The 21,162-nt window shown below is 41.5% G+C and overlaps 4 protein-coding genes and 1 long non-coding RNA gene across 6 annotated transcripts; 3 read left to right on the top strand and 2 right to left on the bottom strand.

The window, feature by feature from the left end:
* Positions 1-1,331: 1,331 nt before the first annotated feature.
* On the top strand, positions 1,332-2,585 carry LOC118405647. Its single transcript, XR_004829925.1, has 2 exons — positions 1,332-1,508; positions 2,087-2,585. It is a non-coding gene; the product is annotated as an uncharacterized LOC118405647 (long non-coding RNA).
* LOC118405643 lies at positions 1,889-5,583 on the bottom strand. The gene is made up of 4 exons (XM_035805214.1): positions 5,245-5,583; positions 4,052-4,484; positions 3,726-3,911; positions 1,889-3,098 (listed from the first exon to the last, which is right to left on the bottom strand). Exons 1-4 carry the CDS (start codon positions 5,566-5,568, stop codon positions 2,695-2,697), a joined length of 1,347 nt encoding a protein of 448 aa, XP_035661107.1. The 5' UTR covers positions 5,569-5,583; the 3' UTR covers positions 1,889-2,694.
* Positions 5,584-7,130: 1,547 nt separating this feature from the next.
* Positions 7,131-11,560, top strand: LOC118405644. Its single transcript, XM_035805215.1, has 4 exons — positions 7,131-7,481; positions 9,058-9,490; positions 9,638-9,823; positions 10,334-11,560. Exons 1-4 carry the CDS (start codon positions 7,164-7,166, stop codon positions 10,630-10,632), a joined length of 1,236 nt encoding a protein of 411 aa, XP_035661108.1. The 5' UTR covers positions 7,131-7,163; the 3' UTR covers positions 10,633-11,560.
* On the bottom strand, positions 11,123-14,384 carry LOC118405646 (m-AAA protease-interacting protein 1, mitochondrial-like). The gene is made up of 6 exons (XM_035805218.1): positions 14,112-14,384; positions 13,511-13,677; positions 13,305-13,376; positions 12,784-12,910; positions 12,094-12,256; positions 11,123-11,713 (listed from the first exon to the last, which is right to left on the bottom strand). Exons 1-6 carry the CDS (start codon positions 14,359-14,361, stop codon positions 11,635-11,637), a joined length of 858 nt encoding a protein of 285 aa, XP_035661111.1. The 5' UTR covers positions 14,362-14,384; the 3' UTR covers positions 11,123-11,634.
* A 174-nt stretch (positions 14,385-14,558) lies between these two features.
* On the top strand, positions 14,559-18,570 carry LOC118405645 (tRNA wybutosine-synthesizing protein 5-like). Of its 2 annotated transcripts, none has more exons than XM_035805217.1 (8): positions 14,559-14,743; positions 15,244-15,398; positions 15,644-15,713; positions 16,043-16,087; positions 16,252-16,389; positions 17,090-17,153; positions 17,502-17,618; positions 18,004-18,570. In XM_035805217.1, the coding sequence occupies exons 1-8, from the start codon at positions 14,660-14,662 to the stop codon at positions 18,258-18,260; spliced, it is 930 nt and encodes a 309-aa protein (XP_035661110.1). In that variant the 5' UTR covers positions 14,559-14,659; the 3' UTR covers positions 18,261-18,570. The 2 variants fall into 2 exon arrangements, with proteins under 2 accessions (XP_035661110.1, XP_035661109.1); XM_035805216.1 differs by having other exon boundaries at positions 17,066-17,153.
* The last annotated feature ends 2,592 nt before the right edge of the window (positions 18,571-21,162 follow it).

The raw sequence follows: 21,162 nt of genomic DNA, 5'->3' as shown, positions 1-21,162 counted from the left end.
CAACATCTGGAACACCTTTGACCGTAAAATTCTGGACAACACTCGACAGAGGCGGGGGCATGCTCCGCTGGGAAGATTTAAATTTTGACTCTCTGAAACACTATTTCCTGCATTTTGAGGGCAAATTTTCGCTGGCAGACAAAAGTTAAATTGCATATCTAATCAAAGATTCCCAGGGATTTGGCGTAAGCTTTTGAGGGTGACGCCACACAACTTATTTTTGCCATGTCGAGCGCCGAAGGGGTGAGGCGTCGCAAGGGAAATCCGGGAAAATTTTGAAATCCTGACCCCCTGAAACGCCGCGTCCTGAGTTTTTCTAAGAAAATTTTGATTTGATGGATATTATATAAAGCTAAATCTAATGACATTTCTATCAGCAAAAAAGGTGTTTGAGGTTGACACGTAACATCCCCAACATATTTTCAGCATTTCGAGCGCCGAAGGCGCCATGCGGCGCAAGGGAATTTTGAAATCTTGACCCTCTAAAATGATATTTCCTGCATTTTGATGGGAAAAATTTGCTAACAGACTAAGCTAACTTCAATGACATTTGTATTAGCAAAACAGGTCTTTGAGTTTGACACATCCCCAACATATTTTCAGCATTTCGAGCGCCAAAGAAAGTAGGCGGCGCAACGGGAGGACCATGGAAATTTTGACATCTTGAACCTCTAAGATGATATTTCCTGCATTTTGATAGGCAAATTTTGCTGCCAGACTAATCTAGCTACCTTCAATAACATTCCTATTAACGGCAAAAGGTGAGGGCGAGGCCTCCGATACATATTTTGGCTTGTCGATGACCGAATGTGAAAGGATTTGCAAGGGAAATTTTGAAATCTTGATCATCTGAAACGCAATTTCCCATGTTTTGAGGGGCTAAATTCACTGGTAGACTACCCTTCGACTTATGAATTTTGGGAGACCAGGCTACGATTTACGGGTAATTTTTAGGCTAGATTACGCTTTACGTGAAATATTTTTAGGCTAGATTACGCTTTACGTGAAATACACTGGCTACGCTTTACAGTCAATTTTCCATCCTCACTACGAATTACGTGAAATAAAATAGCTTCCCTACGAATTACGCTAAATTAAAAGGCCTGCCTACGCCTTACGGAAAAGAGCATACAGACCCTCATTAGTGATGTAAAGAATATAACAATAATGTTTTTGGATGGAGTGAACTGTGTGATTCTGGACACTTTGTTTCGTTCTATGTTCTGCGGTGTTGTTAGCCAGTGACGCTATATGGTAAGACTAGGTATTGTGCTTTCATTGGCATCTTAGCAGATGATGCAATTTAACGCCTTTCACCCCTCCTCAGTACGAAGATAATAAAGCCACAGACGTAAAACTGGTGGACTGGCAGACTCCTTCCTACCGGACACCGACCTTTGATCTGGTTGTCCTCTTCATGTACCAAAGTTGGGACATTTTCCACAACCAACGAGACGTCATCTTGGAACATTATCACAAAGAACTTCAGAAGACATTGGGAGAAAAGAGTGAGTGTCGACTTTTTTTATCAGTTTCCTAGATGCTTATTTGTAACTAAACATTTGATGTCACCTCTAGAAGTATATCCCAGAACACTCGACTGCGCTGAAGAGGGAATAATGTGGATCCCAGTGTGTACTAAGAGAATCTCTTATTGCCCCAGGACAGATTGGAAGTCCGACAGAATATTCTGGTCGATTTCCAGTCTCCCCTAGGAAACATTAGAATTCCAATCTCTCCTAGGAGAATCTGGAAATCAGAATTCCAAAATCTCATCGATTCCAATCTCTACTGTGTACTACTATATATATATATATATATATATATATATATATAACGTTATATATATATTTATTTGTTTGCGTCAGGCCCATGGTCCATAAAAGCAGACACCGTACAGAGATTTAAAAAAAAACTACAAAGACAACAAAAATTACAAAGAGTTAACTGTTATTTACATAGTGTCGCAAACAAACAACTTATGTTTGTATATATATATATATATATATATATATATATATATATATATATATATATATATATATATATATCCAATTGTAAAAATACATATCTTGTTTCCGTACAGAATCTGCAGGTCTACAGCTGTACACACTGGATCAGCTGAAAGCAGACTTCCGTGCTGACTGTGCGATCGGGGTGTTTGAAAGGGTGAACACTGCTTCGGGGCTTCTCCCCAGTCAACAACCTGAACTACTGAAGATTGTACAGGAAGTCAAGAACTGGGGCGTGATATAGCTGTTTGTGTCTTTCCTTCAGCTGTGCTTATACGTACGCCTTATGTATCCTGATACTAACATTGTTACCAATCGTGAAAACTGTTAAGTACCATGAGATCGATCCTAGACAGATACAGATAGCATTAGTCTGTTCTGACTGTACCCGTAGGTGCGATTGTGAAAGCAGACAGCTGACACACCACAAACAGTATTTCCTTTACCATGTTTACCTTTCTTATTTTTCTATTACCTTTCAATCACACCTTTTCAATTCATTGTTAAAATCCAAAATTGACTTAGAGCCGATATTGATTGCCACCTTGCTTTTCTATATTTGTCATATGCAAACAAAAATTCAACTATTAGATAGTCTAGATCTAAATACTTGCTAGTCTGTGATATGTTTATCCTGAAGTTGGTTTGCTTAACATGACAACAAACGTATGACTTAGGAGTATTATCCCAAATCTTTTCTAATGTATGCATTATCATCCTTGCCATGGCCACCAGAAGACGCTGTTGCTGGAAATGGGTGTGCCTCCAGCCACCAGTCCTTTAGTCTACCTATGAGGGTATTTTTCAGGTAGGACTTCTTCCACCCATTGTAATGTTTGATACTGCTGCTGAGCTGCAGGGAATAGTCCAGTGACTTGCCGCTTTCCTCAAAGGCCTGTCTGGGCGCCAGGTTACGGAACCACCACAAGGCTTGGTCGGCGGTGGCGTTCGTCGGAGGGACTCCGCGAGGGACTTTGTTGTCCTTGTCCGGTACGGAGGCTGTGGAGTGGCAAGAGGCGCAGCAGGACTTGAAGTTGTCCACCGGTCCGTTCGCCCGGCCCAGCCAACCCAGGTACGGGCGGGAGGCTGTGGAAAGAATAGGCATGATAAGGATAACACATGATGGAAAGTATGGGGGTCGTTGCAAAAATTACAAAGTAAAGATAAGTCCAACTAGAGACTAACATTAGCAATCAAATACATAGTGTTTTACATCCACGTGGTCTAGGCAAATAGCAATTACTCAAGCAACTGGATATGGTTAGGGAAACGGTCAGACGTTTCAGGTAGAGTCCACTACTTTTCGTCAGTGACACTAAAGAGATTTCGTTGGAGAGCAGGTTTATATATCCCAAGTATGAATTGACAGACTACTTCTTTTAATATTCTTACTAACGACTCCGGCTCTCTCCTAGCTGTCAGTGGCTGCATTATCATTATGTAATTTATCACCTCTAGTAACCATGGAGACAGCCGTCGGGTCTAGGATCGTGACCTTATTCTTTAGAAGAATAAATGAAGCTGGAATAAACATAATGAAGTGCTTCTTATTGTGTTCTAAGTTTTTCCAGGTTACGTATTGTTTTCTGACTGCTTCTGTGCTCAGATGACTGTTTTTTTATCGTGTATAATAATGACAGCAATTTGTCATCAAAACTTCTAACGTACCCTTTGTGACCAGTAAGTAGGAAGAAGTAAAGAGGTGTTATTCACCTGGTATCATCCCCAATTCCTTGAGCCGCGGGTTGTTCCATGTCTGTACGGGCCTGGCGCCCTCCTGGTACCGCTGCAGAGTCAGGTCCGGATCGTTCCCCCACTGCAGACACACGGGCACCAGTCTCCGCCAGGGGGCGTCACTGCACCGGGAGCTGTGGTACACAAACGTCCCGAACACCCAGCCTAAAAAAAAATAAACAATCTATGCTAAGTGTCATCATTCTCTAGTTCTACTGCTTTCTTGGCAACCTGTACATCTTGTATTGGGGGCAATGTGTATGCACTTGTGCGTTTGTCGCGTTGAAACTTCGCCGTTTCCTTACCTATGCCGGCCCTGTCGTCTCTGATGGCGACGTCCATCTGGATCAGTCTGGTCTCCACGGGCGGACCCCTGTCTCCGGGCTCTCGCGGGGTTTTAGCGATCGCCGCCCTCCAGACCGGACTGCCTTTAAGGTAGGGAACTTCTTCCTCCGTCGCCTGTGTGAATATCTGCTTAAGCATCACAGTTCCCTCTGGAAAGGCAGCGCCGTCCTGTGCAGGTTGCCAGGGAAGGGACCAGACCCGGCCCACGGCGTACGCTCCCGGAGAGTTGTAGAATGCAACCGCCCAGTTCTGCACCTCTCTCTGCTGCGAGTCCGACAACATCCCCTGTTTGGACGATTTCTCCATGGTCATGCCGTGGATGGGCTCCCGTCCCGTGGGCTGGGAGGACATCCACGGGACATGGTACCAGTCACGGATCTGGTTCTGTTCTACCTGTACAAAAATAATAACAACAACAACAACAATAAACAAGTTGGTACATCCACGGGACATGGTACCAGTCACGGGTCTGGTTCTGTTCCACCTGTACAAAAATAATAACAACAACAACAACAAACACGTTGGTACATCCTCGGGACATGGTACCAGTCACGGGTCTGGTTCTGTTCCACCTGTACAAAAATAACAACAACAACAACAACAACAAACACGTTGGTACATCCACGGTACATGGTACCATTCACGGGTCTGGTTCTGTTCCACCTGTACAAAAATAACAACAACAAACACGTTGGTACATCCACGGGACATGGCACCAGTCACGGGTCTGGTTCTGTTCCACCTGTACAAAAATAACAACAACAAACACGTTGGTACATCCACGGGACATGGTACCAGTCACGGGTCTGGTTCTGTTCCACTGTGCAAAAATAACAACAAACAAGTTGGTACATCCACGGGGCATGGTCCCAGTCACGTGTCTGATTCTGTTCCACCTGTACACAAATAACAACAGCAACAAACAACTTGGTACAAATGTATACGTACAAACTATGATTCATTAAGTACATTATAGCAACCTTACAAGAAACAGCTTCGACCATGCGCATCAGAAAAATGTTCTTGAATGCGAAAATGTGCCAGTTCTGTGCGACGGGCGTGAAGTTAGATAATGTCTATATATATCAATATATGGTATAGCGTGTCTGCGAGACAGATGTGTTTCGTATAATGTAATTCGCGTCAAACATACCCGGAAGTCGCACTCGACATTCCCTTCCAAACAGTAGTCGCGAACCTTCCGCAGGTATCTCTCCGGCTCCGTCCTGAAGTCTATGTCCAGCCAGGGGAAAGCCTCGTTCCCTGGGTTAGCGCTCCTGGGGAAGTCGAGTCGAGGTTTGAAGACGGGCCCGTCGTAATCAGCAGGTGGAGGGTTGTAAGATGGGCGGTAGAATTCACACCGGGCAGCGGCCTGAAACTCGGCGGCCTGCCGTCCCCGGAGCCCCGCCACCACACCGACCACCGCTCCCGCCGCTCCGGTAAAAGCAACTACACGACTGAAACTGCTAGAAATCATCTTAGCGGTAAGAGCAGGATTTTTACCTGCGCAGTATGGTTAACGTCCCTTTAAAGTGACCTTTGTTGATAACGTGACCTTTGGTGACACTTTTAAGAAGTGAGAAACAATATGGACATGCATAACGAGTTGTCCAATATGCCCCTAGGCTGCCCTACATGTATGTGGTTCTTCTGCATTTCTCCTTGAATATATACTGAGAAGTGTCAGACTCACGCATTATTTATGTTCAGTAAATATCAACATGGCACAAAACCATGATATCCTTTTCTTTTGTCAAGCATATGCACGCAGATTTTTTTCACTTCATGTAAGATTCCAAATTACAGGTGTCTTTTTACATTTGACCGGTGTTATGACTCTTATAACAATATATAATTATGTGGATGCGCATAAAATGGTGCTAATAACTATAGCACTAAGACTTACTCTGAAAGTTCCAGTGCTATACTTTGGTTACTGCAGGTCACTCGACAACCGTAGTTAAAAACTACTAGTAGACTTGCCATACTCAAATTACAAACTAAGAAATTCCATTATCTAATAGTTGAACGTTATAGTATTTTTGAATGTGACAAATTTTAAAAAAAATTACGTGTCAATCAATATCGGCTCTAGGTCCATTGTGAATGTAAACAATGAATTCAAAAGCGATTAGAATGTGATATAAAATCGTAGTAACCCATCCTGGGTCTGTTATTACTTTTGTAAAGGAGGATATGTGGTGTGTCAGATTTTAGAATCGCGCCTAGGTACAATGTACGCAGCCTGGGGCAAACTTCCTTGGAGCAAAATAAAGAAATAAGGCTGGACTGATACTACTTTACCAGTCCTACTCGTCGGTACAGTTTATATGCTTAGTTAGCCCCCTACGAATGTCGAACACTTCGGCACATGGACACTTCGGCCCCCTGCCAATCAGGACATTTCGGCCCCAAGCCGAGGACACTTCGGCACTGGGTCCAGGCCCCGATAGTTATCTAACACGTAGCCCGCGTTGTATAATTTTAGGACGTATAATTTTACTTGTATAGTATTATATAGTATTCTCCTGCATGATGTTTTGCTAGATCACGCCCCAGTCATTGACTTGGGATCCTTTGAGATTTGGGACTTTTAAAATTAATGAAAAATTTGAGGCAAAAATATCCTTTCGTACATCTAAAATGTAGAAACAGTACTCAGGGGACATCTCCACGTTTAGAAACATATATATGACGCATCGAAACTAGTTTCACCCTGGCTCTGACCTGTCAACAATGGTAACGGTGGTCGTGAATAAACAATAGACTTTCACCTGGTTTATATAGGGGGAAATCAGACCAGTCCAAGCACTACTGTTGCTATTCCGCTTGTCAACATTTCCTGCGAGGTTCGAAAATGTATAAACAAATTGCCAACAACTGATGAAAGGCACATTGAAGTCATTATCGAGACTAGAATATCAATTGAAGATGCGTATGAAAACCACATAATTTTCAAATGTGAGTTTCGATGACGTAACTTGGCAATGTGGCAAGGTGATTTCCCAATGCATGCTAGCCTTTTATTGCCTTTAAAACTGCGCAGTTAGAAATCGCGCTCTTGCCATTAAGATGATTTCTGGCAGTTTTAGTCGTGTAGTTGCTTTTACCGGAGCCGCGGTGGTCGGTGTTGTGGCGGGGCACCGGGGACGGCAGGCCGCCAAGTTTCGGGCCGCTGCCCGGTGCGAATTCTCCCGCCCGTCTTACAACCCTCCACCTGCTGATTACGACGGGCCCGTCTTCAAACCTCGACTCGACTTCCCCAGGAGCGTTAACCCAGGGAACGAGGCTTTCCCCTGGCTGGACATAGACTTCAGGACGGAGCCGGAGAGATACCTGCGGACGGTTCGGGACTACTGTTTGGAGGGGAATGTTGAGTGCGACTTCAGGGTAGGTTTGAGTATAGGTCAATTACAATACAACACACACCTGTCTCGCAGACACGCCATACCATATGCAATATATATTTATATTATGTAACTTCATGCGTCGCACAAGACACATTTTCGAATTCAAGAACATTTTTCTGGGTTCGTCGACAACACTAATAGGTATTGTCGAAGCTGTTTCTTGTTATGTTAGGCAGGTATACGGCACTTACTAAAACATAGTTTGTAACTGTGCCAAATTGTTTGAAGTTATTTTTGTACAGGTGGAACAGAACCAGACGCGTGACTGGTACCATGTCCCGTGGATGTACCAAATGTTTTTTTTGTTTTTTGTTATTTTTGTACAGGTGGAACAGAACCAGACCCGTGGCTTGTACCATGCCCCGTGGATGTACCAACTTGTTTATTGTTGTTGTTGTTATTTTTGTACAGGTGGAACAGAACCAGACCCGTGACTTGTACCATGTCCCGTGGATGTACCAACGTGTTTGTTGTTGTTATTTGTGTACAGGTGGAACAGAACCAGACCCGTGACTGGTGCCATGTCCCGTGGATGTACCAACGTGTTTGTTGTTGTTGTTATTTTTGTACAGGTGGAACAGAACCAGACCTGTGACTGGTACCATGTCCCGTGGATGTACCAACGTGTTTGTTGTTGTTATTTTTGTACAGGTGAAACAGAACCAGACCCGTGACTGGTACCATGTCCCGTGGATGTACCAACTTGTTTGTTGTTGTTGTTATTTTGTACAGGTGGAACAGAACCAGACCTGTGACTGGTACCATGTCCCGTGGATGTACCAACTTGTTTGTTGTTGTTGTTATTTTGTACAGGTGGAACAGAACCAGACCTGTGACTGGTACCATGTCCCGTGGATGTACCAACGTGTTTGTTGTTGTTATTTTTGTACAGGTGAAACAGAACCAGACCCGTGACTGGTACCATGTCCCGTGGATGTACCAACTTGTTTGTTGTTGTTATTGTTATTTTTGTACAGGTGAAACAGAACCAGACCCGTGACTGGTACCATGTCCCGTGGATGTACCAACTTGTTTGTTGTTGTTATTTGTGTACAGGTGGAACAGAACCAGACCCGTGACTGGTGCCATGTCCCGTGGATGTACCAACGTGTTTGTTGTTGTTGTTATTTTTGTACAGGTGGAACAGAACCAGACCCGTGACTGGTACCATGTCCCGTGGATGTACCAACTTGTTTGTTGTTGTTATTTGTGTACAGGTGGAACAGAACCAGACCCGTGACTGGTACCATGTCCCGTGGATGTACCAACTTGTTTGTTGTTGTTGTTGTTATTTTGTACAGGTGGAACAGAACCAGACCCGTGACTGGTACCATGTCCCGTGGGAGTACCAACTTGTTTGTTGTTGTTATTGTTATTTTTGTACAAGTGGAACAGAACCAGACCCGTGACTGGTACCATGTCCCGTGGGAGTACCAACTTGTTTGTTGTTGTTATTGTTATTTTTGTACAGGTGGAACAGAACCAGACCCGTGACTGGTACCATGTCCCGTGGATGTACAAACTTGTTTGTTGTTGTTGTTGTTATTTGTGTACAGGTGGAACAGAACCAGATCCGTGACTGGTACCATGTCCCGTGGATGTCCTCCCAGCCCACAGGACGGGAGCCCATCCACGGCATGACCATGGAGAAATCGTCCAAACAGGGGATGTTGTCGGACTCGCAGCAGAGAGAGGTGCAGAACTGGGCGGTCGCCTTCTACAACTCTCCGGGAGCGTACGCCGTCGGCCGAGTCTGGTCCCTGCCCTGGCAACCTGCACAGGACGGCGTCGCCTTCCCAGAGGGCACGGTGGGGTTTAAACCGTTATTCACACAGGCGACGGAGGAGGAAGTTCCCTACCTTAAAGGCAGTCCGATCTGGAAAGCGGCGATCGCTAAAACCCCGCGAGAGCCCGGAGACAGGGGTCCGCCCGTGGAGACGAGACTGATCCAGATGGACGTCGCCATCAGAGACGACAGGGCCGACATAGGTGAGGAAAGGACCAAGTTGCAACGCCACATTTTTTTTTTTGGCATACACATTGCCTGCAATAGTTTGTAGTTATGTAAGTTACTTCGAACTTTAAAAAAAAGGTAGAATGATGACTGATTGATGACTGATTGTTATTACCTTTCAGGTTGGGTGTTCGGCACATTTGTGTACCACAGCTCCCGGTGCAGTGACGCCCCCTGGCGGAGACTGGTGCCCGTGTGTCTGCAGTGGGGGAACGATCCGGACCTGACTCTGCAGCGGTACCAGGAGGGCGCCAGGCCCGTACAGACATGGAACAACCCGCGGCTCAAGGAATTGGGGATAGTATCTGGTGAATAACACCTCTTTATATCTCCCTTTTTAGTGGTCACAAAGGGTACGTTAGAAGGTTTCATGACAAATGGCATTCTTTTACATGGGAAACCAACAGCAGAAGCAGTGAGATAGCAATATGGTAAAAACGCACAACAAAATATGCCATTCACTGGATCTATTCTGTTTACTGTAATTTTTGCTTCGACCCTTCTTCCAATAAAGGCAGCAGCTTTCATCTTATTGAAGACTCTGCTACCTTTTATAGGCTTTGTTGGGAAAGCTTGTTGCCAGCTGGAGTTAGACGTAAGCCTTAATGTTAGACTCAATGTTTCCAGAGATGGTAAAAAAAAGGCAACCTCTACAGGGAGGTTGTACCATTCTCAGACTGTATGTGGGAAGCATGTCTGAAGAGTGTTCTACTCTGGGGAACTTGATATACAGCAGGGTGAGTCTGCTGGGAACTCGAGTCCTGGGTTATTTTTTTCCATATTGTGTTGTCCTTTAATATCATAGCTGTTCCTTCCAGCCTCCCGCCCGTACCTGGGTTGGCTGGGCCGGGCGAACGGACCGGTGGACAACTTCAAGTCCTGCTGCACCTCCTGCCACTCCACGGCCTCCGTACCGGACGAGATCAACAAAGTCCCTCGCGGAGTCCCTCCGACGAACACCACCGCCGACCAAGCCTTGTGGTGGTTCCGTAACCTGGTACCAGGACAGGCATTTGAGGAAAGCGGCAAGTCACTGGACTATTCCCTGCAGCTCAGCAGCAGTATTTCCCAATACAACGAGTGGAAAAAGTCTTACCTGAAAAATAACCTTAGGTAGATTAAGGACTGGTGGCGCACCCATTTCCAGCAACAGTGCCTTCTAGTGGCAAGGATGGTTAACGCATTCATTGAAAGATATTTAGGATCAGTCTGTTGAACATGAAGTGAAAATTTTTCTTCCTGAGATTTCCAGCTGATAACTTATATGGATAAATGGTTGGGTCACAGGCATCCAACAACATTGTAAACCAGAAAGTACTAACTTAAAGATATTTTTCTACCTTTATTGTATCGAATTTCAACTTTATAACAGGAAGTGTTGCAATAATAATAAGCAACAAAATAGCTACCATTTGTCTGAAAATATACATATACATGTACCAACTTCAGGCTAACCCAAGAGTACCACTATTACCCAGTAGGTAACCAGTAGTCAGGACACTGAGTGGCAGTCGTTCTCAAACACGGACGTTGTAGCTCCCAAACACTCTTAGTCTTACTAACTATAGCAGAGGCAACCATGAAGCTAGACGGATGTTAATCAAGACTCAGTATTGACATAAATGTATTTGTGGCAAGACATTGGAGCTACAATGTATTTCTCTGATCATTTTCATTGAAACTAGAATGAAAGGGGAGTAAACCTTTCAACATCATCTCAAATATGATGCAGACAAATTGTGAAATAATTACTGTAAATGTGGGAGAGTGTCACTGTTAACACTTGTTTGTAGTAGTCTTGTTCCAAACAGCTTTTTGAGGAATATACACAAATCTGTCACGGAGTGAGTGTGAGTGAGCGAGTGTGAGTCACTTTTGAGTTTGACCCTGACTTAAGGAAGTCACATGGTACGTTTTCAATTTTTTTCCATGTTCATGGCTACATGTAAAGTAAATTTCAATATGGCACAAACTCACAGTGTTCAAACGTAGATGCATTTGACTTTGTACAAATTTGCTGGAGATTCCAAATTCCAAGAGTTTTTCCACACTAGACCAGTGTTATGAGAATGCATATGAGATGGTGCTAAGAACTACATGACTAAAACCAAGCTAAGACTTATTCTAGAAGCTTCCAGTGCTGTACTTTGGTTACTGTCCAATCTGCTGTCACTCCTGGGGTGAACTCTCGATGGAACCTAGGGGGAAAGAAGACAGGGTTTAGGGTATCAAAATTGAAAACAATCAAGCTCCAAGGAAGGCAGGAGACAAACTACCAACCTAAAGCACCATGTAAAGAACCTGCCACAGTTATCCAGAGTTTGGGACTAGGGGTCAATTCCAGCTTGAATAAATAGAACCTTACAGTCCACTCTTATGCAGATTGTACTTACTGTAGAAGACTGGTGTGTTATGCAGGAGACAGACAAATTTACAGGTTTTGTTTGTCTGTCTGCATACACACCAGTTTTGTACAGGTGGTTTACAGGTTATAAAACAACCAAACGACCAAAGAAACAAAGTTGTGCAAAAGAAAACTCCAAGATCCAAAGTGAGATACATGACTGGAAAGACTTACTCATAGTTACAGGTGAGAATCTTTTTGTCCTCCTCTCTGCCCTCCATCCCATCTATTCTGGGAACCTTGAATATCTTTATCCCTTCTGGGTCGTCTTCCATGGGGTGCCACCTGGCCTTACTCAGGAACCAGAACCTCACCATCACGTCCACAAACTTACGGCCTGGACAGGGGGACAAACAGATGCTGAGGTCATGTCATAGAATGAGGGGATCTGCCAGCCATCTTCCATGCAAATTGATGGTGGTCGAATGTACTTCCGGGTCTAAAACTTCAAAGATTTTTTTCCTGGTGAAATGGGTAGAAATGCTTGCAGTTTTTTTAGGAGGATGTGACAGGGGAGGGTTTTTACTTTCTGATTAGGGCCGAAAAGCTGAGTTTGTGTGGTTATCAGGGGATATAAAGTTGGGACATTTTTGTCCTAGCACAAGGGTTCCCCCACTGGTAGTTTTGTGGTCAAGAGGAAAAAGGTTGATTAAGCCAAATACCAGAAGATTTACCATTAGATTCTTGGCGACACTTTTTCTTTTTGATAGCTGAGATGACAGGTTTTTCATACGAGGATATGTTTGTATGCCAATAACGTCAGAAAGTTGAGTTACCAACAGTTGCTATGGTGTGTGCTATGGTGGTGTGCTATGCTTAAAGTTAAGGTGGTTTACCGGTTATGTGAAACAGACAATATCCTACCTCCTTCATCATAATAGATAGCGACATCCTGAGGAAATGTGATCATGATGTCCTCCTTGTCTACCCTCAGACCTTCCCTCTGACTCAGGGACAGGGATGTGCACTTGTCTTTCACTGTGGGTAAGGCCTGTGGAATCGAAGTCAACAAAAAAATTATTTTTTCATCATAATTGATGATATTTTTTTCAATGTCACTTGAAAGATTATTGAACTCCACGAACCTTTGAGATGTCATCCAAATGAATATAGAATAAACAGGCATCCACCACCTTTGTTTTTCTGAATACCATTGTTTGTCGCCATATGTCTGAAATTGAATGACAGGTTGATACAGCCCTTTGACCCTTGATTAATATAAAACATCTTACCAACAAATAGTACTGCCAGAGAGAGGTAAATCTGTGTTCATATTGTATCTACGTAAGATAACAATTATAGATTTATATAGACAGTATAACAGCCATGCACACCTGAATCATTGCACAAACTACACACACATCAAACTGAGAGTCCAAACTTGCCTCTTTTGATATGAGCTGGTCCAGCCCTTCAAAATTGCACTGTGAGAGTTTCTCTGAGATAACCACCAGGGCCTAAGCAAGTATAAAGGGAAGATAAACATGTCAATAATTGTACACTGGGAATCTAAGGTTTTGCAATAATAAAGGAAATACGGAAGTTGACTTCAGGCAATTTAATGCTTACTGGTTATGCAAAATTCCCTTACCTGTTTTGCCCCTGATATGAAACCTGCATACGAGAACTCTGGGTCGAAGTAGATCTGTATGAGCCAGAAGTAGACCTTATTTCTGATCCATCTCAGTGGACTGGGGACCCCGATCACTTGTACTGTCGGTGTGGGTTTTTTTTCTGGTTTCTCTGGTTTGGGAGGACCTGGAAGACCCAACATTGTGAATCTCAGACACATAATTATTGATATTAATTATCATAAATCGAAATAGCTACACCTCACGGAAAAAGGCCATGGAGACCATTCTTAGCTCAAGTGCTAGATGTACATCTTGAAGTGGTACTGTAAAAGTTTTTATGGGTGTACATTGTAGTTTTGCAATCATAAGCATAGTTGCCACCCTGGTTACAACAGAACCAAAAGTGTTACGCCCACTTCGAGTGGTCAAGGACACAGAGGTTCCCCAAGAAGCCAACAAACGGCACTTTGAGTTCTTATTTTTTTCTGGGCAATTCTTGAGCCTCAACATCTTCATTTATTAAGAAAACTTTCCTCTGAAACCTCGCAAATTCAATAAAGTAGAAGACTGGATGCATGTAAGCACTGTTGCGACATGTTGATCACACAAAATAAATACCTTCTTCTGATCCGGGCGACGAAAATTGGCGAGCTGAGAAGACTGCTGGCTGAGAAGGGCAACAAATTTGGGACGTTCTGCGGTATTTAATCGCTCTGGAATACCGATGATCTTGCGAAAAGGATCTACCACATATCTGCAGTATATGTTGTGAAGATCTGCCGTTGCTAGGTGAAGTTACAAGGCAGCTTTGAGGTAATAAATTGCAGAAGCCGAAAATCCGGCGTCCGAAAACGCTGGCGGCAGCCATGATGGAAAAAAATAAAACGCTTAGAAATAAGAAATAACATACATAAACCACTTAAAGAAATAGTTTTTGGCTATAAAAGACATATATAGTGTAGAATAAAAATATTTAAAGCAGAATAGAGTTTTATATTCTTTCAACTATTCACAATATTGAAAATATCGAGCAATTATACTCACTGTTTGGATGCACTCTCATATATGACCTTTATGTAACCTCATGTCAACTTTGACCTGAAGTTTCAGACGACAGCGCGCACTTTTTTGCAGAAGGCCAGTAAAAATTCACCTAAAAAACCAAGATGGGAGATTCGGAAAAGGATGGAAAGGTGCCATTGTATGAAGATGTGAACAAGGAACTTTTTCTGAGCGAAATATATCCAAAGGTAGGGATCGTTTGCAGAGAAGACTGGTTTATTTTTCACATGAACCAAGGAGGTTGTCCTCTTTCAACCTCCTTGCATGAACTAAAGCCAATTTGGTGCCAAATTTGAAAATATTGAGAATTGTATCATGCAAGTCAATGTGACAAGTTAGTTAAAGATATCTTATCAGTTATCACTTAACCCCGCGGTATTTGTTTGAGTCCGTCTGTCTGTATTTCTACAATTTCTTTAAAAAGATGATATGATAACCATACATGTAACTGTTATCATAAAAAGGGGACCACAAAAACTGAAGCCTGAAGGGAGAGTGCATGACACAGTATTAAATTTTATTATAATTTCTACACTACATAACTGCAAAATGTATACAATGGCTTTGGTAGTAGGTGCAATTGCTTCTATTGTTGGAATCCTGATATTAGTAATTTTCTTTGGCAGCATATTCATTATTTTACAAATATGGCATTTCAATGTATGATATTTTTTATTGTTCCTCTCAGAGAGTGCCGGCTGTATTACGTGGAGTGGACATCGGTCCCTGTGTGAACCTCTGGACTACAGACTACCTCTTTCAGAAGGGTGGGAGTAGACAAGTCAAAATCCACGTCTGTCCCACGGCACAAATGGACTTTATCAACAAAAACTTTGCTTACAGGTAGTATAAATTATGATATATATTTTTCCTTTTGAAATGGAGCGAAGACAAAAGGAGTTTGTAGTTGTTTGCCTACCAGTAATATATTCTCCCTAGCACAACTTTTAAGAATGCAATGTTTGGGTCCTCTCTTATTCTTTTTTTGGGGAGGGGGATTTCACAAAACATTCCAATTTTCTTTGACAAAAGTTGCTAGAAGTGAATAATGATTAATATGTGTAATTATAACTTAATTTCCCATTTAGAACATTGCCATTTGATGAGTTTGTGACAAGAGCTGCAGAAGAGAAACACAAAGATTTCTTCCATTCACAGGTATGTAGCCATGCTTTAGATATTATAAATTATAAGGCACATAGAACAATTGTAATATTTGATACAAGGAATGTAACTTACATATATAAGTTTGGCCTGAGTATCATCCTAGTTAGTTTACTGGGACTGGTGAGAGAAGAGTATGGGAACCCCCATAAACCAACTAGGATGACATTCGTGCTAATGTAAGTTGTTTTTGATTTTGGTTGGTTAGTTAGATAAATTCTATTGTAAGACAATATATGTGGCAGTACTATCATTGAATTTTGGTGGATTCAATTCATTGTAACATTATGCAATTGTTAAGTGCATCTGTGCTTGTCTTACAGGATGAAAAATATTATCTACGTTCATTGGGAGAAGACCCAAGAAAGGTACTGGAGTTTTCTCCTCAGTGAATTTAACAGGAACAGAAAGGTATCTGCAAGTTGCAAGAACTTATTGATATTTCAGATAACTTGTTATACTGTCTTATAGTTCTGGTAATAGAGGAAAATATCACAAGAATGTGAAAATTGTTCAACCCTTTTTTCCCAAGGACATAGCAGACATCAGGACACAGTTTCCTGAACTTGCAGATGACATCATCTTCCCAGAGTTCTTTGCTCCCTCCCAGTTCTTCTCCAGTGTGTTCAGAATAGGCTCACCCGGTGTGCAGCTTTGGACGCATTATGATGTATGTTTATTTCATTATTTCATTATTCATTTCTAGCTTGTTTTAGCCTGAGTACCATCCTCTGTATGTACATAGTGACTGCTGGCTGAATACTTTCTTTCTAGCAAGCGAAAGTATTGAGCCAGTGGTCACTATGGAGGATGGTACTCAGGCTTACTTAGTACTAGTAGTTTGTTTTGGTAAGCCAACTTGAAATGCATATTTTTGCTTGCAGTACCAGTGACTGTAACTAGATGGCAGCATTGCACTGGGCTAGCTACTAGTATGTTGACATAGGTTAGAGCAAGTCAAACAAATTTGATGGTGAAATTTAAACTTCATACAGTAGCTGCTGGTACATTTTGTACATATGCTGCATAATGTCATACCCAAGAACTTCACTAGATGGCAGCATTGCTCTGAGCAATCAACTAGTACTGTATGTTGGTGTAGGGTAGAGGAAGCGAATGAAATTTGATGGTTCAATTTAAGCTTCATGTAGCTGCTGGTACATGTAGCATGAAATTGCCAAGACATCTCCATTAATCACATATTATCCTTCAAAACATGATAAAGGCTTTGACTTGACTTAATTTCTCCAATGGTAATACATGTATGTTTGTTTGCAAAGTAAACTTTAACGTTCTTTTGAAAGATAAACTGCAGCAGTTAAAATGATCTGCTCTGACACCTGCAGATTATGGACAACCTTCTTATCCAGGTGAGCGGCCGGAAGAGAGTTGTGCTGTTCAGTCCACGAGACGCCACACACCTGTACCTGACAGGTAAGATGCATATACAGACCTGTCAGTCTCACCTGGTGGGTCTGAATGTTACAATGAAGATCCTAGAGTGATGATGTTGTCTTTGACAAATGAGAAATGTTGGTGAAGCAATAATTGTATTATTGCAGTATTGGCAAAGGTTTGTGAGAAATTCTGCTGCCAGGAAAATAAATAAGGAAAAAATGCCAGAATATTGGGAAGATATTGTCACAAGAGAATTGTGATTAATCCATTTACTATGTTAGAAATGATAACATATGATATTCCAGAAAAGGACATATACATGTATCACCATAGTGTGGTAGAAACTGGAAGTCAGCTGATTGCTGTTGGATGTTTTTCTCACAGGTGACAAGTCCGCTGTTCTTGACCTTGAAAACCCTGACCTTGAGAGATTTCCCCAGTTCTCCCAGGCCAGACCCTACACCTGCACTCTACAGCCTGGGGACATCCTCTTTCTACCAGGTACTTTCTGTTTTGTTTTGCTTTAGAGAAGGAAAGCCAAGGTCAAGATTGAGTGTACTATGTCATCTTCCACAACACAAAGGCCTTGCATGGTAAAATCTATGCTGTTCTCTGGTCTATGCCATTATGCTGTGATATTGTATTATGGATGTACTAGAGTATTGAGTCTATAGCAATCCTTGTGTATTATTAAGTGTGTGTGTGTGTGTGTAATGTGGCTTGTTGGATTCTTGTGATTTTTGAATATATTCACACTTCTGATAAGGAAATTCTTATAATTGATGCAAAAAAGTTACTTGAAATGCAAACTGCTCCAAAAGGGTTTTCACTTTGAGTGTAGCAAAGTGTTATATGTACAATGCAACATTGTTGTGTTTTCTTCCAGCTTTGTGGTTCCACAATGTAGTCTCTCTTGATTTTGGCGTGGCCATCAACATCTTTTGGAGACACCTAGATCCTGGTTTCTATGACAACAAGGATCCCTATGGCAACAAGGACTTATTATCGGGTCAAAGGGCGCTTCAGATACTGGACAGAGCCCTTAAAACTTTGGATGAACTTCCAGTGGAGTACAAAGACTTTTATGGGCGTAGGATGGTGTCCAAAATACAACAGACAGTATTAGACAAAGAACTGCCTTGACTGCAAAAAAAAAGACTGATTTACATGGGAGGATATACACTTAATCAAGTCAACGTTTCAACAGTGAAATGTGAATCAACACCGTTACAGATACGTTGGTATAAGATTCACATCCAAGGCAATCTGTGTGTTTGCTTTAGTATGCACAACAGTGAAATGTGTCTACAAATTAATGATATCCAGTGCTATGGGCAATTCATGCCTACAAAGTCTTTTTCAACATGCTGACTTTGACAAGGTTAATTTCTTGAGCGGGTACTACACTTAAAAGCATCTAATACCAGCATTAAAGTCCAGTTATAAGAACATATTGAATCTTGTCCTAATATTTTGTAAAGAGAAAAAGCCTTATTGAGGTTTTAATTACGGAAAGAAGTTGAAGCACAACAGCATTTTCCAACTGAATATCACACAGAGCAAGGTTCTATCAAACCTTATAATTACACCCAGTGAAAAAAGATAGCCACTGAGGGTCTATCTAGATTGGCCTTTGTCTTCCAAGAACTACTCATATACCAAATACCGTCACTGTCCATCCAGATCCTCTTAAGTTATGTTGACCACAAATATCTGGAAACACAGACGGACAGACTCACACACAGACACCTGCCAAACAATACCTCCATTGTTCTTGGAGGTAACAAGCATCTATGAAATGATGATAGTACATGCTAGTGAACTCTGCTATACCTTTTTGTGGTGATGTGCTGTTTACTATAAACATGCCATATACAAAATGTATATTGTGATGAATTTAGACTGCACCCTCTCCAAGTAGCTGGTAGATATATATGCATGTTATGTGACTCTTGGTGTATTGCTTCTGAAGTTTTTGATAAAAGCCTAACTCCGTCCCAAGCAAGGGCTCAAATTTGGGTGTGAGAATATTTAGTATATATACAACCACGGATGTTTTTTTCTGCTGCTGACAACAAGAGGAATCAGGACAGGATAAAGTGAAAGTCCTACGTTTTACTCATCAGGAAATTTTACCCTGGAAGTGACAGATTTTGGTGAAATACAAATGAGGTAAGTTCTACATGTACTTGTGCAAACGTCTACAAGTGTTAAGAAATTCTTTGGGAAGATTTTAATGTACAAATTTGCCAAAGTTTGAAGTGATGACTTCAAATATTTGAATTTTTCAAAATATTATTGGTTTCAGTGCAACAAAAGACAGGAAGAGATGTTGCCAAGCATTCTGAGGTGAGTACTGAATGTCTAATGAAATGTTTTTGTTTGTGTGTGACACTTGTGAGTTTAATCAAAGGGGACAAATATTTACATAGCTCAACTAGATTGTAAAGCCATTGCTTAAGCATGCAGCTATGTGATAACTGTTTTTGAGTAATTTTGTCCTTGCTGGGGTAGAAATATCATAGTTGACATGTTTAGGGCCAGTAAATTTTCCAGAACCTCAATTAAACAGTATAGCTAATACAAACAAAGATGATTTTATTTAGTTTTTCGTTATTCTTTCTTGTCATGTAATTATAGAATACACATTTTGATCTTTGAAGAGGTTTAGATACTAGGTGTTTATGTCAGAAGATTCATTTTTGGAGTTAAGTTTGAATTCAGTTACTGACGATTGTATCTTTATTAAGATAACAAAGCCACTGACTGTAAACAGCATTTAATAAAGGCTATTCAAAATTTAATCTATGAATAGTATGATTTACCACCCAACAGTTTACTTGTTGTCGCTGTGAGACATCATGATTTACCATTGCGCTATCACTATGCTAGCAATGCAGGTGGTGTTGTGATAAGAAGAGCTGTAAACCTTGTGGTTTCTGATATTTGCCCATAGTTTAGTTGCTATAGACAAGCGACAGGTATAGATATCTGAATTGTACATGTCTTGTTTTCATAGCTACTGTTCTTAAACTACTGCAGACACAATATTATATCACTGTTCTAAAATTACTGGACACTTTGTAATACTGTATGTGCCAGCCTTTTCTTCCAATTTCTTATGTACAAACTACAAAGTAATCTAGTTCACAAACTAACAAATAAATGCTGGAGAAAACCTACCTTACCTAGTTCCTTAACAGTAATAACGAATTGTTTAGCCAAGTGGGGGGTCTGATTGTGTCTTACACATAGTTTTTGTGGGCAGTTTCTTGGCGGTTATGTGATATATTACACTTTCCTATCTGCCTGCATCTTGTTTATCCTTTGAGGGTGAATGCCTGACATTTCATGTAAATCAACTGAGTGTGTAAATTTGAACAGTAGACCTCAAATATTATAGGGTGAGTACTGTGAACTTGGAAAAAATGAAAAGTTGCACAAAAAGTGTCTTGAAAGTTGAAGTATGCCGGCGATACTTTTTACTCGATTTCCTCCTGAAGAAAATGTCTTGAATGCCATTCAACCACTTCCGGTACATGTATGACTAAAAGCAAAAAGCAACATTGTCCTCATTTTTTTCCACCCACCCCCTCCATATAAGCTCTGTGGACTGCTCCATACTTTGATGTCATATTCCATACTGGTATTCTACATTGCAGGTGCCGACCACGAGCATGTGGAGCAGGTGTGTGATTCTCTGATCAGGATACAGCTGGAACTTCTCTGTTAGGTGAGGGATTTGAAGGAACTTTTTGAATTGGTGTAGTCTTTTTCATGAAGATATGTTGTTATTGAATATAATGTTTTCCATGTAGGCAGGTTGTACTTGGTACATATAGATATACATTGTATTTTTTTTATTATGATTAATATATTTTCAAGAAGTCCTCAAAGATTTGAACTGCCTTATGATATTACATGTATGTGTACATATTATATGTTTCACATACTGTGTGATTATATGCTGTGCTGATGTTGTGCTGTTATGTATTGCAACTACGTTTTCCCTTATCTCAACTGCTGATGGAATAGCCTTCAAGTA

This window comes from Branchiostoma floridae, chromosome 18 (assembly GCF_000003815.2).
Source record: "Branchiostoma floridae strain S238N-H82 chromosome 18, Bfl_VNyyK, whole genome shotgun sequence".
Lineage (NCBI taxonomy): Eukaryota > Metazoa > Chordata > Leptocardii > Amphioxiformes > Branchiostomatidae > Branchiostoma > Branchiostoma floridae.
This window is presented reverse-complemented; position numbering and strand designations above follow the sequence as displayed.

Coding starts and splice junctions, on each gene's coding strand:
- LOC118405643 (XM_035805214.1), bottom strand. CDS start 5,568: ATGATTTCTAGCAGTTTCAGTCGTGTAGTTGCTTTTACCGGAGCGGCG. Junction 4,485..5,244: donor ATGTCGAGTGCGACTTCCGG/GTATGTTTGACG, acceptor ATTTTTGTACAG/GTAGAACAGAACCAGATCCG. Junction 3,912..4,051: donor AGACGACAGGGCCGGCATAG/GTAAGGAAACGG, acceptor ATTTTTTTTTAG/GCTGGGTGTTCGGGACGTTT.
- LOC118405644 (XM_035805215.1), top strand. CDS start 7,164: ATGATTTCTGGCAGTTTTAGTCGTGTAGTTGCTTTTACCGGAGCCGCG. Junction 9,491..9,637: donor AGACGACAGGGCCGACATAG/GTGAGGAAAGGA, acceptor ATTACCTTTCAG/GTTGGGTGTTCGGCACATTT. Junction 9,824..10,333: donor GGAATTGGGGATAGTATCTG/GTGAATAACACC, acceptor TGTTCCTTCCAG/CCTCCCGCCCGTACCTGGGT.
- LOC118405646 (XM_035805218.1), bottom strand. CDS start 14,361: ATGGCTGCCGCCAGCGTTTTCGGACGCCGGATTTTCGGCTTCTGCAAT. Junction 13,377..13,510: donor TCATATCAGGGGCAAAACAG/GTAAGGGAATTT, acceptor ATACTTGCTTAG/GCCCTGGTGGTTATCTCAGA. Junction 12,257..12,783: donor TATCTATTATGATGAAGGAG/GTAGGATATTGT, acceptor CCCCCTGTCCAG/GCCGTAAGTTTGTGGACGTG.
- LOC118405645 (XM_035805216.1), top strand. CDS start 14,660: ATGGGAGATTCGGAAAAGGATGGAAAGGTGCCATTGTATGAAGATGTG. Junction 15,399..15,643: donor AACAAAAACTTTGCTTACAG/GTAGTATAAATT, acceptor TTTCCCATTTAG/AACATTGCCATTTGATGAGT. Junction 16,088..16,251: donor TGGGAGAAGACCCAAGAAAG/GTACTGGAGTTT, acceptor TTTTTTCCCAAG/GACATAGCAGACATCAGGAC.